This window comes from Pipistrellus kuhlii, unplaced genomic scaffold, assembly GCF_014108245.1.
Source record: "Pipistrellus kuhlii isolate mPipKuh1 unplaced genomic scaffold, mPipKuh1.p scaffold_m20_p_20, whole genome shotgun sequence".
NCBI lineage: Eukaryota > Metazoa > Chordata > Mammalia > Chiroptera > Vespertilionidae > Pipistrellus > Pipistrellus kuhlii.
The window spans coordinates 20,434,309-20,446,009 of record NW_023425516.1 but is presented as its reverse complement, the minus strand read 5'-3'; the positions used below and the strand labels follow the sequence as shown (position 1 = coordinate 20,446,009).

The 11,701-nt window shown below is 52.8% G+C and overlaps 1 protein-coding gene across 2 annotated transcripts; it reads right to left on the bottom strand.

The window, feature by feature from the left end:
- Positions 1 to 1,007: 1,007 nt before the first annotated feature.
- YWHAH (tyrosine 3-monooxygenase/tryptophan 5-monooxygenase activation protein eta) lies at positions 1,008 to 11,440 on the bottom strand. Of its 2 annotated transcripts, none has more exons than XM_036448816.2 (2): positions 11,209 to 11,440; positions 1,008 to 2,451 (listed from the first exon to the last, which is right to left on the bottom strand). In XM_036448816.2, the coding sequence occupies exons 1-2, from the start codon at positions 11,293 to 11,295 to the stop codon at positions 1,798 to 1,800; spliced, it is 741 nt and encodes a 246-aa protein (XP_036304709.1). In that variant the 5' UTR covers positions 11,296 to 11,440; the 3' UTR covers positions 1,008 to 1,797. The 2 variants fall into 2 exon arrangements, with proteins under 2 accessions (XP_036304709.1, XP_036304710.1); XM_036448817.2 differs by lacking the exon at positions 11,209 to 11,440 and adding an exon at positions 9,039 to 9,172.
- Between the last annotated feature and the right edge of the window lie 261 nt (positions 11,441 to 11,701).

Here is an 11,701-nt window from a genome sequence, read left to right as displayed (position 1 = left end):
AGAATAAAGTAGGTAAGCCCCAGCTGGGGCCTCAGTTGGTTGGAGCATCATCCTGTACACAGAGGTTGGGGGTTCGATTCCCGGTCAGGGCGCATACCTAGATTGCGGGGTCAGGGCATGTACGGGAGGCAACCAATGCTTCTAAAATCAGCTGAACCAATCCGCTGTCCCAGGCACCGCCCTGGAGGTGGTAACAATTGTGAGGGGCTGGAGTCATCAGCTGGGGAGGAATCCAACTGGTGATGCTGAGCAAGTGCTGAGGAGCAAGAAGCGGGGAGCCCGCTTCAGAGGTTAGGTCTTCTTTTTTAAACTCACACGGAGGCTCGTTTTTCAATTTTAAAGATTACTCAAAGCTTTCTTAATATGAACCAGTAAAAGTTATTTCAGGAATCCAGGTTGTGTACCTAGTTAACATTTTATTACACCTAATACAGGAAAAATGTTAAGAAAATTTGAGGTTGGGCTGGTGTGGCTCAGTGGCTGGTGGTTTCCTGGTCATGGGCACACGCCCTGGGTTGCAGCTCTATCCCCAGTGTGGGGTGTGCAGGAGGCAGCCAATCAATGGTTCTCGTCATTGATGTTTCTCTCTCTCTTCCTCTCCAAAATTAGTTTTTAAAATGTTTAAACAAATTTTTAAAAAAATTTTGAGGACATGTATAAGCTCACTAGGTACCTTGAGTTTTAATACCAACCAGCACCCCAGTAGGGTGGGACAAACACCCTCCCTCCCGAGCTAAACAAGGCCTGACCCTCACAGAGGCTCCCATAAAAGTAGAGTTATCAGGGAGGGTAAGGGATAAGAGGCTGTGTTGGCTGGCTCACAGGAAAATATTTAAAATGCAGGAGTCTTATGTGTGCATTACAAAATGTGTAATGGAACCAGAAGGCAAAAGAACTTACTGCATGAAAAATGCTTCATGTGTGAGACACAAACCGGGATTCGATGTGGTGAGCTGTGACACAGCTCCCTGAGGAGGGGAAATGAAGACCATACACCTAGAGAGATCTCCCCAAAGCAGCATTTATTTACCCACTGAATTCCGAAACATTTAATTTAGAAGTCTGGCATTTCAATAATTACCCATCTTGATTGACATGGGCTGACACACGTGGCGTTGTCAGGATACACAAGGACACTATCCGAAGGGTTACAAAAAATAAATCCATGATTCTTAAACAATCGCAACCAAAAAAAAAGTTACAGGTATCAAAACTTTAGATGCATTGCATGTAAAAGGCTTGTGCACATCATAATTTAAAGAGGCGAAACAAGGCGCTACTGAAACCTCACATGAACAGTTTCTAGAAAACTGATGGAAAGAAGCAGTGTTCTCTTTGTATCAGCTTCCCTTAACGGTTTTCCATTAGCTGAAGGAAGAAGAGGCGGGAGGGGTGAATTCTTTTTTGCATGCACAAGATGTACTGCTTATTAACAAAACACTATCAGCTCGTTTTAAATGGGTCGCTTAAATATCATCGCAGCCTATTTGGGCTCATTCTCCTTCCTAAACTTCCCCATCGCTTTCCCCACTATGCACAGGCATCATACAATGCCTCGATCAGAACGCACTTGTCTACACAATTCAAAAGAAAGCTCCCGTGGGCTCCCTGAACCATCGATCCAGCAATGCCCACGACGGATCTGAGCCTGCTTCCCGGGGGGGCAGGGGAACAGGTCTGAGTAGCGGTGCTGCCGATACAGATAGGTTTAGCACTAGATACTTAGTGATTGTGGCCGGGAAGAATCAGTGATGGAGGGGGCGGTGGGTGGAGGGAGGGCCGGGACTGGAAGGCTCCTCAGTTGCCTTCGCCCGCGTCTTCATCCTGCTGGTCGCTCGTCCAGAGGGTGAGGTTGTCTCGCAGCAGCTGCATGATGAGCGTGGAGTCCTTATAGGAATCCTCGTTTAGCGTGTCCAGCTCCGCGATGGCGTCATCGAAGGCTTGTTTGGCTAAGAGGCAGGCCTGCTCGGGCGCGTTCTGGATCTCGTAGTAGAACACGGAGAAGTTGAGGGCCAGGCCCAGCCGGATGGGGTGCGTGGGCTGCATGTGCTCCTTGCTGATTTCGAAGGCCTCCTTGTAGGCCGCCTCGGAGGCTTCCACCACACTGTTCTTCTTCTCGCCGGAGGCCACCTCGGCCAGGTAGCGGTAGTAGTCGCCCTTCATCTTCAGGTAGAACACCTTGCTCTCGTACTGGAAGTCATTGCAGTTCTTGATGAGGAACTTGTCCAGCAGGGCCAGCACGTCGTTGCACACGGTCTCCAGCTCCTTCTCGATCTTCTCCCGGTAAGCCTTCACCTTCTCCAGCTTCTTCTCGTTCCCGTCGGCCATGGTCTTCTGCTCGATGCTGCTGATGACCCTCCAGGAAGACCGCCTGGCGCCCACCACGTTCTTGTAGGCCACGGAGAGGAGGTTCCGGTCTTCATTGGAGAGGGGTTCGTTGAGCTCTGTCACCTGCAAAATGCCGAAGATGTTAACACCGAGACCCAAGTCCGACAGTCTTGGAAAGAAACCTTCCCTGCGTTCTCACCAACAACCCTTCTCCAAAGCAAGATTATGAACAAGCCAGTCTGCAGGAAAGCCAATCAAAGACTGCCATCTAACCAGAGAAACAACTACTTGAAGCTCAAAGTATTAAATTAGGGCTTTGAGACATCCCTAATTCAGACCTTCTGAGCTCAGTCGCCTTCGCCTGGGCAGAGGTAAGGGGAGAAGGGAACCTCGGAGGGTCATAGGTGATGGCACCTAGAGGCGAGTGGGAAAGCCCCAAAGGTCCAGCTGTTCTGCACAAGATATTCTCAACAATCAGATCATACGATTCCTTTGTCAAATGTTCAAAACTTACAGACTGGAAGTCTGTTCCAGATTCTACTTCCAACTTTATGTTCTAGAAAGCAGCAATAAAGCCTCCCTAACACATAGGTAAGCGCTCCCAGATGAGATCACACACCACACAGACCTAGTGGCCAGAGTGTCGGCCAGTGTGGTTCCATGGAATCCCACTGGGACACCCGGCCCTCCCTCCCCTGAGCCACAGCAGATGCGTTAGGGGCAGGGAAGGGCCCCAGCCTCTGCTGAAAGGAAGCAGAGCTGCTCAGCACAAGCTTCACTCCACCACCTGCCAGGAACCCTACTGGCCACCAAGGATGGAAGCACCACCTGTTCGCCGGGTCCCGTTAAATGTCACCAGCTGTGATGCCATTCCTGCTCTCCATGATGCCACTTCCAAGTGAGCCAGCTAGAGCCAGCTATGTCGTTGGTGGCAAGAACGATGGGCTGTGTTGTTGTTGAGCCGTGTCCCCCTCTAAAGGTCTGAGGAAGTCCCGATCTGTAGCACCTGGCTGTGTGGCCTTATTTGGAAAAGGGCCTTTGCAGATGTAATCAGTTCGGATGAAGTCACCCTGCATTAGGGTGGATCCGACAGCCAATGCCTGCCGTCCTTATAAGGAAAAGGAGGTTTGGAGACAAACAAACACACCGAGAACACCCTGTGATGGTGGAGGCAGAACTGGAGAGCTGTCTACAAGCCCAGGAACATCAATGACAACCGGAAGCCGGGACCGAGGCGAGGACCAGATCTTCCCCAAAGCGTCGGAGGGAGCACAGCTCTGCACACTTCTGGAAGCCACCCCATTTGTGGGACTTTAGGGCTGCACTGGGAAACTAAGGCAAACTTTGAGTAAAAAAACCTTGGTCTAGGCCTCAGCAATGCCAGTAAGTTGCTCAACTGGCCTGGATCTTCTATAAAGTAGGGCAATTCCTTAATTACATGACCTGCTGGTCAAGAGAAGCACTTGGGAAACCATAAATTAATCAACAACAGAAAGGTATTAGTGTAAATCACACCAAATAAGGACAGAATCTCCTCCAGTGGAGGGGGAAAGCCAAGTTCAATGGAGAAAGCTATTAACAGCACATTAAAAACAGACATGCTTAACACAGACTGAGAAGACAGCAGTCAGAATCCAGAATTTTCAAAACATAAGCAACAAATGTAATCACTTTGTGTAAAATTAGGAAAACTTGTGCCAAGTTCCTACAAAGTGAAACAAGTAATTATCCACTACCCCAACTCAACAAAGCCCAGGCAAAATAAAATATCAGCTCCCTCTTCTAATCGATTTATTCCCTGTCCAAAGTCCCCATTCTTTTGCTGTGATCCTTAGCCTGGATTTCCTCTCTTCTGCCTCCTCAATGAACCCAACCCCGCTTCTATCTTCAGCTCTGTCTTTGCCTACAAGTCGCCCCTGCCCATTCCCCAGGCCGCTGCCTGCAGGCCAGGCTCCTCATTCCTCTCACACTGGCAGTGGGCTCTGAGCTCTGTGGTCCTATGATCTGCCCATCTTCTCTCCACTAGCCCACATCTAGGTTCCCTTCAACTCCAGCTGGACACACTAGTTTCCTCCAACCGTGAGTACCTTAGTCACTCATCTGTGTATCCGAAAGATAGTCTTTGTTGACACTTGTTTGATAATTTGGTCTCTTAAGGAAGAAATCCTTATAAATAAAATTCTGTATCAAATACTCTGAAAGGTCGCAGGACGCTTGAATCCTCTGGAATAGCCCTTTTCTAGGGCCAATGGCTAATGAAACATAGCCTGAAGCAAGGACAGAATTTGGAGAGCCCTCAGATCTTGCAGGAAGTAAATCTGAGGACGGCCACTTGACATGAAAATGCAAATGTATCCAAAAGGGTCCCTGCATCCTCCATCCTTGACTGAGGAAGCTGCTGTGTTAGGCTCTGTAGATGCACAGAGGTAACTCTCCACAGCACACCAGCAGCCCCAGTGCACACAGAGATACATTGCACAGCACATAGGATGTCTGTACCGGGGCAGAATCAGTACTTTAACAAAAAACCTAAGCCAGCAGGAGTTCAGCCTGAGCCCACTGTGTGAACTGGCATCAATCACCATCTTTCATCAAAAGTAAAAGGGGGGTCAGCCCGAATGATCTCCAAGGACTGCGGCTCCCAAATCCTAGGATTCCATTTTCCCTGGGAAATAAGAGGCATGGTTAAGGCATGAGGCTGATTCTTAATGTAAATGAAATGTGGGTGCGTCTGGATTTCAGGAATTCACGGAGCATTCCCTTTCCCCACCAAGAATCAGCTGCCAGAAAAGGCTACTGGGCGGTATTCCTAATGACACCTCCACAAGGAAAACAATTAACTAGGAGCATGCGTGTTTATGTAACAATCACCTGGTTGCCTGCCAGTCTGAATGAATCACTGTCAGCATCAGCTGAGGGTGACTAACTTCACAGGCAAGCATTGTTCCGAGAACCTTGGCCAGGACCTCACTGGATACATTTAAATATGGTATTTTTTTTTTTTTTAATCATCCTGGGTTACAATGCAGTTAACGAAGAGAAACTTCGGGAATCAAAGTAGGCTTATTGCTTGATCAAATAACTAAAAAAAACTGGGCATGTTCCCAGGTGGGAAGGAAAATTATGTCAAAGGAAAACCAGATGGCCATTAAAGCCAAACAGATCCACAGCCGCACTGACTGGAGATCCTTATGGTAAAGAGCCTTCATAACATCATTTAGCCCCAGTTCTCAACCGTTCAAATTCCAAAGCACTGGAGCCAGGAGACCAGAGAAGTCCAGTCCTTCGCTAAGGGAGGCAGACGCTGGCCCAGTGGAAAGAGGGGAAAGCACCAACTGGGGTCCCAACGGAACACGGAACCAGCACGACCACCTGGGGGTTCTCTGGGGGTGATTCACTGCGTCTCTACAATCCTGTTTCCCAATGGTTCCGATTAGAACATGAAGGTGAGACAGAGAGTTGTCACGACAGAAGAGACCTAGACAATGGCTCTTCCTTCCGCTCAAACGCAAGTTTCAACACTCGTCGGGGCCTTCGCCTGGCAACCCCACCTGGGAGGGCGCCCCACCTCTGCTCCCAGCCCCCTGCCCTCTCCCCACCTCGTTTCCTCCTGCTTACACTCTTCCTGCAAATCTTGAATGGTGGGGCCTTGGCATTCATTAAGCCCCACTCTCCACTTCCTTTAAGGACTGGCTCCTGTCGGCATCCTTTCCACACACACACAGTCCCAGCCAGCGCACTCACCTCCCCCCCTCTGCTTCACATCACACAGCATTAGGAAGAGTCACCAATAACCGGGCCTACCAAGAACTCCCTTCTCCTCCTGTGACACTGAGGCTTACTCACAATCCCGCGGGGCCTCCTCCCTAACTCACCAGGCAATAAACTCTTCGTTTGCGAGTAAAAATAGACCCACTGCTAAAAATAGCACAGGGAGTATTTGGGAAAACTTAAAGTTCTTATTCTGGGAAACAGCCAGCCTCACAAGTAATACTGAGCAAACAAAAATGCCCTCCCCAGCGCCAGGCCACGGCCGGGCTGGTACCGCCCCTTCACCGCTCCTCCACACACTGCCACCCCCCTCACACTCACCCACCCCACGCCACAGCTAGTTAGCTTCTCATACTAGAGTCTGTAACAGAAAACGATTTTCATAAACAATCAGATAAACATGACCACATCATAAAACCTTTAAGCTTCAGTGGCAGAATCCTATACACCTGTTTTGTTTTTTAAAGTTAGAGGGATGGCCGAAACTGGTTTGGCTCAGTGGATAGAGCGTTGGTCTGGGGACTGAGGGGTCCCAGGTTTGATTCTGGTCAAGGGCATGTACATTGGTTGCGGGCACATCCCCAGTAGGGGGTGTGCAAGAGGCAGCTGGTCGATGTTTCTCTCTCATCGATGTTTCTAGCATTCTATCCCTCTCCCTTCCTCTCTGTAAAAATTCAATAAATTAAAAAAAAGAAAAAAAGAAAAGAAAAACTAAAGTTAGAGGGATGAAAGCCTTCTTGGCTGGCTCTTCCTCAAGTCAAAACCCTCAAAGTAAGGGTTCTGCCTGGTTCCAAGTTGGGCTGCAGGCCTGTAAGCCCCAGAGAGCTCGGCTGCAAGCCCAGAGCAATGAGCGCAGGTAGTTCACATCCACGCCAGCTTATGGTTAATGACAACAGCCACCCCCGCATCACTGAGCCTGCCTGGGTCTTGCTCTCGACGTGGCTGGCCGTTTCCCTAGGCACTGGCAGGAGGGAACTACAGCCCCATCTGAATGGCATACTGCGTGCTCCTTCCCCTGGAAGCACCAGCCTGAAGGTTCCAGAAGCTGTGCCAGACTCTGATCGCAGGGAAGTGCCAACACCCATCATGGAGAGGAATGCCATGGCAGCGAGGAGTGGGGACAGAAAACAGGTGGCCTCCACTTGGACATTAACCATTTTACCAACAACCTAAAGCCTGAAATCTGGGGGGTTGTGGCTTATACTACAGGCAACATAGAAAAACAACGGGTGCCGAGTGTATCCGTTTCTTAACATACCACATGTATAACTTAACATAGCCCTGCACTTAATTCATAGCAGGGACTCAGAGCCCATTATTTTGAATAAACTGGAAAAAAAAATCTTGGTCTTCAAGAGAATAAGCAAAATCCCATCCTGACCAGTTTTCTCAGTGGTTAGAGCATCAGCCTGCAGACCAAAGGGTCTTGTGTTTGATGCCCCCAGTCAAGGGCAGCTACTTCAGTTGCAGGTTGTCAGCCCCAGAAGAGGCACGTGTAAGAGGCAACCAATCAATGTCACTCTCTCATTGCTCCCTCACCCCACAACACTCTCTCTAGAATCAATGGGAAAAATATCCTCGGGTGAGGATAAAAAAATAAAATGGTTGGTGTGGCTCATGAACCAGGTGTGGCTCATGAACCAGGTGGTCACGGTTCCATTCCAGGTCGGGGCACATGCCCAAGATGCAGGCTCAGTTCCCAATAGGGGGCATGTAGGAGGCAGCTGATCATGATTCTCATCATCGATGTTACTCTTTCTCAAATCAATGCATTTAAAACATAAGAGAATAAGCAAAATCGCTATCTGAAGTGCCTTGTAACTCGGATACTGCAAGGATCCAGAGCCTTCTTCCTTCCTCAGACATTAGGTGACAAAGCAGCAATTACTTCTCAATGTCTGGCTAGTGGGAACAGGCCTCCGGTTTATATCTGTATTGCAGACTGTAGTACCCGTGGTTTTAAGGTTTCACACTAACCACAGGGTTGGTACACCTCAAATCATCGTTCATTCTACACTCGGCAGCGCGGGTTCTCATCCCGGCCACTCGGCACCTGCTCCGCCCTTTTCCATAAGCTCACTGCTGTCGGGATTGGAGCCCTCTGCCCCCGCCCAGGCCAAGTGCCTCTTCCTCCTGTTTCCTGCACACACACACTCAGTCCTTCCGACGTTTCTGCCCATCCTGTGTCGGTGCTGACAAGCACCGGGGGTTGGTTCTTCCCACTCTCACACTCCACATAAGCTACTAGGTCTGAGAGTGGAGCGCCTGAAGGCTCCCCTGTATGTCGTCTGAGCCATTTCCTGCCTCTTCAAATTACCGAGTGAGCGGAATGGCAGTTCTCAGCGGAGTGAGACACCCGGATTCCGATGCCGGTGACTTTGCTTAGAGTTTACCCACAGCCTCCTCCAGGGGGCGCTGGGACCATTAAAACATCGATCGCTACAAACAGGCAGTATTATTGGAGGACCATGTATATGATAGAGGAAAAGAGAAAAGTTAGAAGAATGAAGACTGAAGTCAGCTGGATAGTTACACCGACATCAGCTTTACACCGCAGAGGACCCACGCCCAGATGGAAGCTTCAAGGTCACAGAGCGGTGGCCTCGGGCATTCCTTCCCTCTGTGTGCGGCCCCGTCCTCCTCACAGCAGTCCACTTACCTGCCCGGGAGAAAGCCCACAGAGAGCCAGAGGGCTACCAGAATTCCCTCTTTCCCAAAGCTCTGAAGGCCTGCGACATTAATAAAACGGAGACTGAGTCTTCTCAGTAACATTAAGAATGGAACATACAAGCATCAACTTAGGTTTCCCACTGACCCCTGCCAACTCCTTTCCAATAAACATATTCCATTAATGTCGATGACAAAAAAAATAATTTTAATAGATGAAACAGGCATATTGACAGAGACATGTTCTTAATTTTTTTTTTTACAGGAGTTACCTTGAGAAAGGGTTTATCCCAATTCTGAGACATGATTACAGCTTGGATTGAATTTTTGATGCTGGAGGGCTTATTCCCCCCATCCACCAGTTCAGACCGGATCAGGTTCCCGGCACCCGGAGGGGCCGTGGGTGTGTGAAATGCTACCTCACAGCCTCAGAGGAAAGCTGGACACAGGAGCTGCAGGGAAGCATTTTGTCACTGCCTGGATATGAAGAGCAGAAAGCCCATGTCTTCTCGCCCCAAACTACTTCTTAAGCTGCTTCCCTCTCTTCTCCTCCTCCCCGCCTGAGGGGCCTCAGGTTCCCCAGAGCTCAGAACACACCTTCTAGTCGTTTTGTCATAACTTCAATTCACCTTCTTTCCAGTCTCATGCCTTCATCCCCCAAAAGGCTCCATCACTCGCAGGGTGAAGCCAGGGCCTCCCTAAAATGTCCAGAGAGCCCCCTATCTCGCCCCCCGGCCTAATCCCAGCAGAGCTCGGTTACTGGGGAGAAGGGGCCACTTAAGCGGGACTTGCTGTGTGGCAGAGTGGCTTTATCACAAAGAAATGAAAGCTCAGGGCCTCTTCCAAGGAAACGAGGCCACACGGCCAGTGCTGTTGGTGAGAAATTTTCCAAAATGAATTATCGTTTCCATTTATTTCCTTAAACGGGGCCTCCAGCATGGCACAGACTTCGGTTCCAAAGCTAGATGGCCCAGGTGTGGGGGAAAGCCCTTATCTACCCCATGCCACGCCATGGCGTCATTGAGTCAACACACGGGCTGTGGCTGTGGCTCCCGAACACGCCTTGTTCGTGTGCACTAAGGACACTCCTGCAAACACGGCGCTTCATGTATGTTTCTTACCTGGGAAGTCTCACATACTGACCTCGGCAACATACCTCCTATCAATATTAATATCACAGTAGTATCAAAAGCCTCCAAAGGCGCTTTGCAGATGATTCAGAAATGCTACGGCACCTCTGGATGTGTGGCTTTTCCCCTCGCAAAGGCCGGCCAAACCCAGGGAGGTAATTCTCACATGTAAGCCCACTAACATCTGCCCCGAGAGCTGGTAAGAATGCAGATTTCTGGGGAGCTCCCCGCCACCCCCCATAGTCTGAGACGCTTTAGGTCTCAGGTGGGGCCCAGGCGAATCCTTGCAGGTCTCAGGCTGGCGGCCGCAGGTGTAGCTCTAGCCCTGGGTGACCTTGAGGCGGAGAGAAGCAACGTGCATTGAGAGAGAGCGTTAACGATAAGGTTAGGAGACAGGGACAGTGTCACAGGAAAGCTGGAGCTCCCAGAAGCGCAGGTGGAGGGTGTCGAACCCACGGTTAGGGTGTGGCTGCCCCCCCCACCCCGCACCTCAGCCCTCCCAGCATCCTCCACCGGAAACCGGGCTGCAGAACGGAGCTATCCGTGAGGGTCTGAGAATGCAAAGGCACACACGGGCTCCTCTGGCTTAGGAGTCACGCCTCGTTTTCATCTCCAGCATCAAACCCGAGAGCGGGGCCCACGCCTGCCTGCACTGCGGGATGGGGGTCTCCCTCCCGCACACAAAGCCAGACAGACCCCCGGTGTGGGGAGCTGGGGGGTTGGAGGGACGACGATCCGAGCGAGCAGAGCCCAGCAGACCGGAATGACAGACTCCAGGTCGTGGCAGCAAAAAAAAAAAAAAAAAAGGGGGGGGGTGGCAGGAGAGACGGGGTGCCCCTAGCTAGTGGCGATTCTTTATTGCAAGTTGGGGCGCGGAGGAAGGCACGCGGGGAGGGAGCCCCGGGTCTGGGGGAAGGCTCTGGAAGGAGGGCTGTGTCTGCCTCGCGATCCCAAGGGCCGCCCCCTCCTCCCTCCCCTGGCGGGGCTCCGAGCTGGGAGGCGGCGACCCCCGCGGGGGACGCCCGTCATCCCCGTCCGGCCCTCAGGGCTGCAGCGCGACCCCGACCGGCTCCCTCCGCCGGGACCCGCCCGAGTCCGGCCGCAGGAAATGGCGGGGCGCCCGGCGGGGCGCGGGAAGCGCGGGCTGCGGGCGGGCGGCCGCGCCCAGCGGGGTGGGTCGCGGGGCCGCCGGTGGCCCGGAGGGCGCCGCCGCCGCGGGGCCTCCGCGGGGCCTCCGCTCCCGCCCCTCACGCCGGGGATCCCCCCACCCAACACCACCCCGACCCGCCGCCCGGGCTCTCGGCGCGCTCACCGCCTTCATGGCGGAGGCCATGTCGTCGTAGCGCTCCGCCTGCTCGGCCAGGCGCGCCCGCTGCAGCAGCTGCTCCCGGTCCCCCATGTCGTCGCTGTGGCTCGGCCTCGCCTCGCGCCCCGCGCCGCTCGCTCGCTCGCTGACTGACTCGCCCGCCCGGTCGCCGAGGAGGCCGCCGCCGCCGCCGCCGCGCACGCGCACTGGCTCGCCGGCCGCCCGAGGCTCCGCTGCCGCCGCGCCGCCCGCGCCCTCTCGCTGGCTCGCCCCGCGCGCTCTGCCCGCCGCCGCCGCCGCAGCCGCCGCCGCTGAGGAGAGGCTGCTGCCGAGGGGCGGGGCCGGCCGGGGGCGCCTGCGCAGTGGGAGCCGCCGCGGCGGGCGGCGGGGAGCGGCCCGAGTGGGAGGGGGGAAGGGCGGGCCGGCCCTAACGGTCTATTTCAAGGTGACGTCACCTACTATAAATAGCCGCCGCCGCGGCCCCGCCCACCCCCGGGCC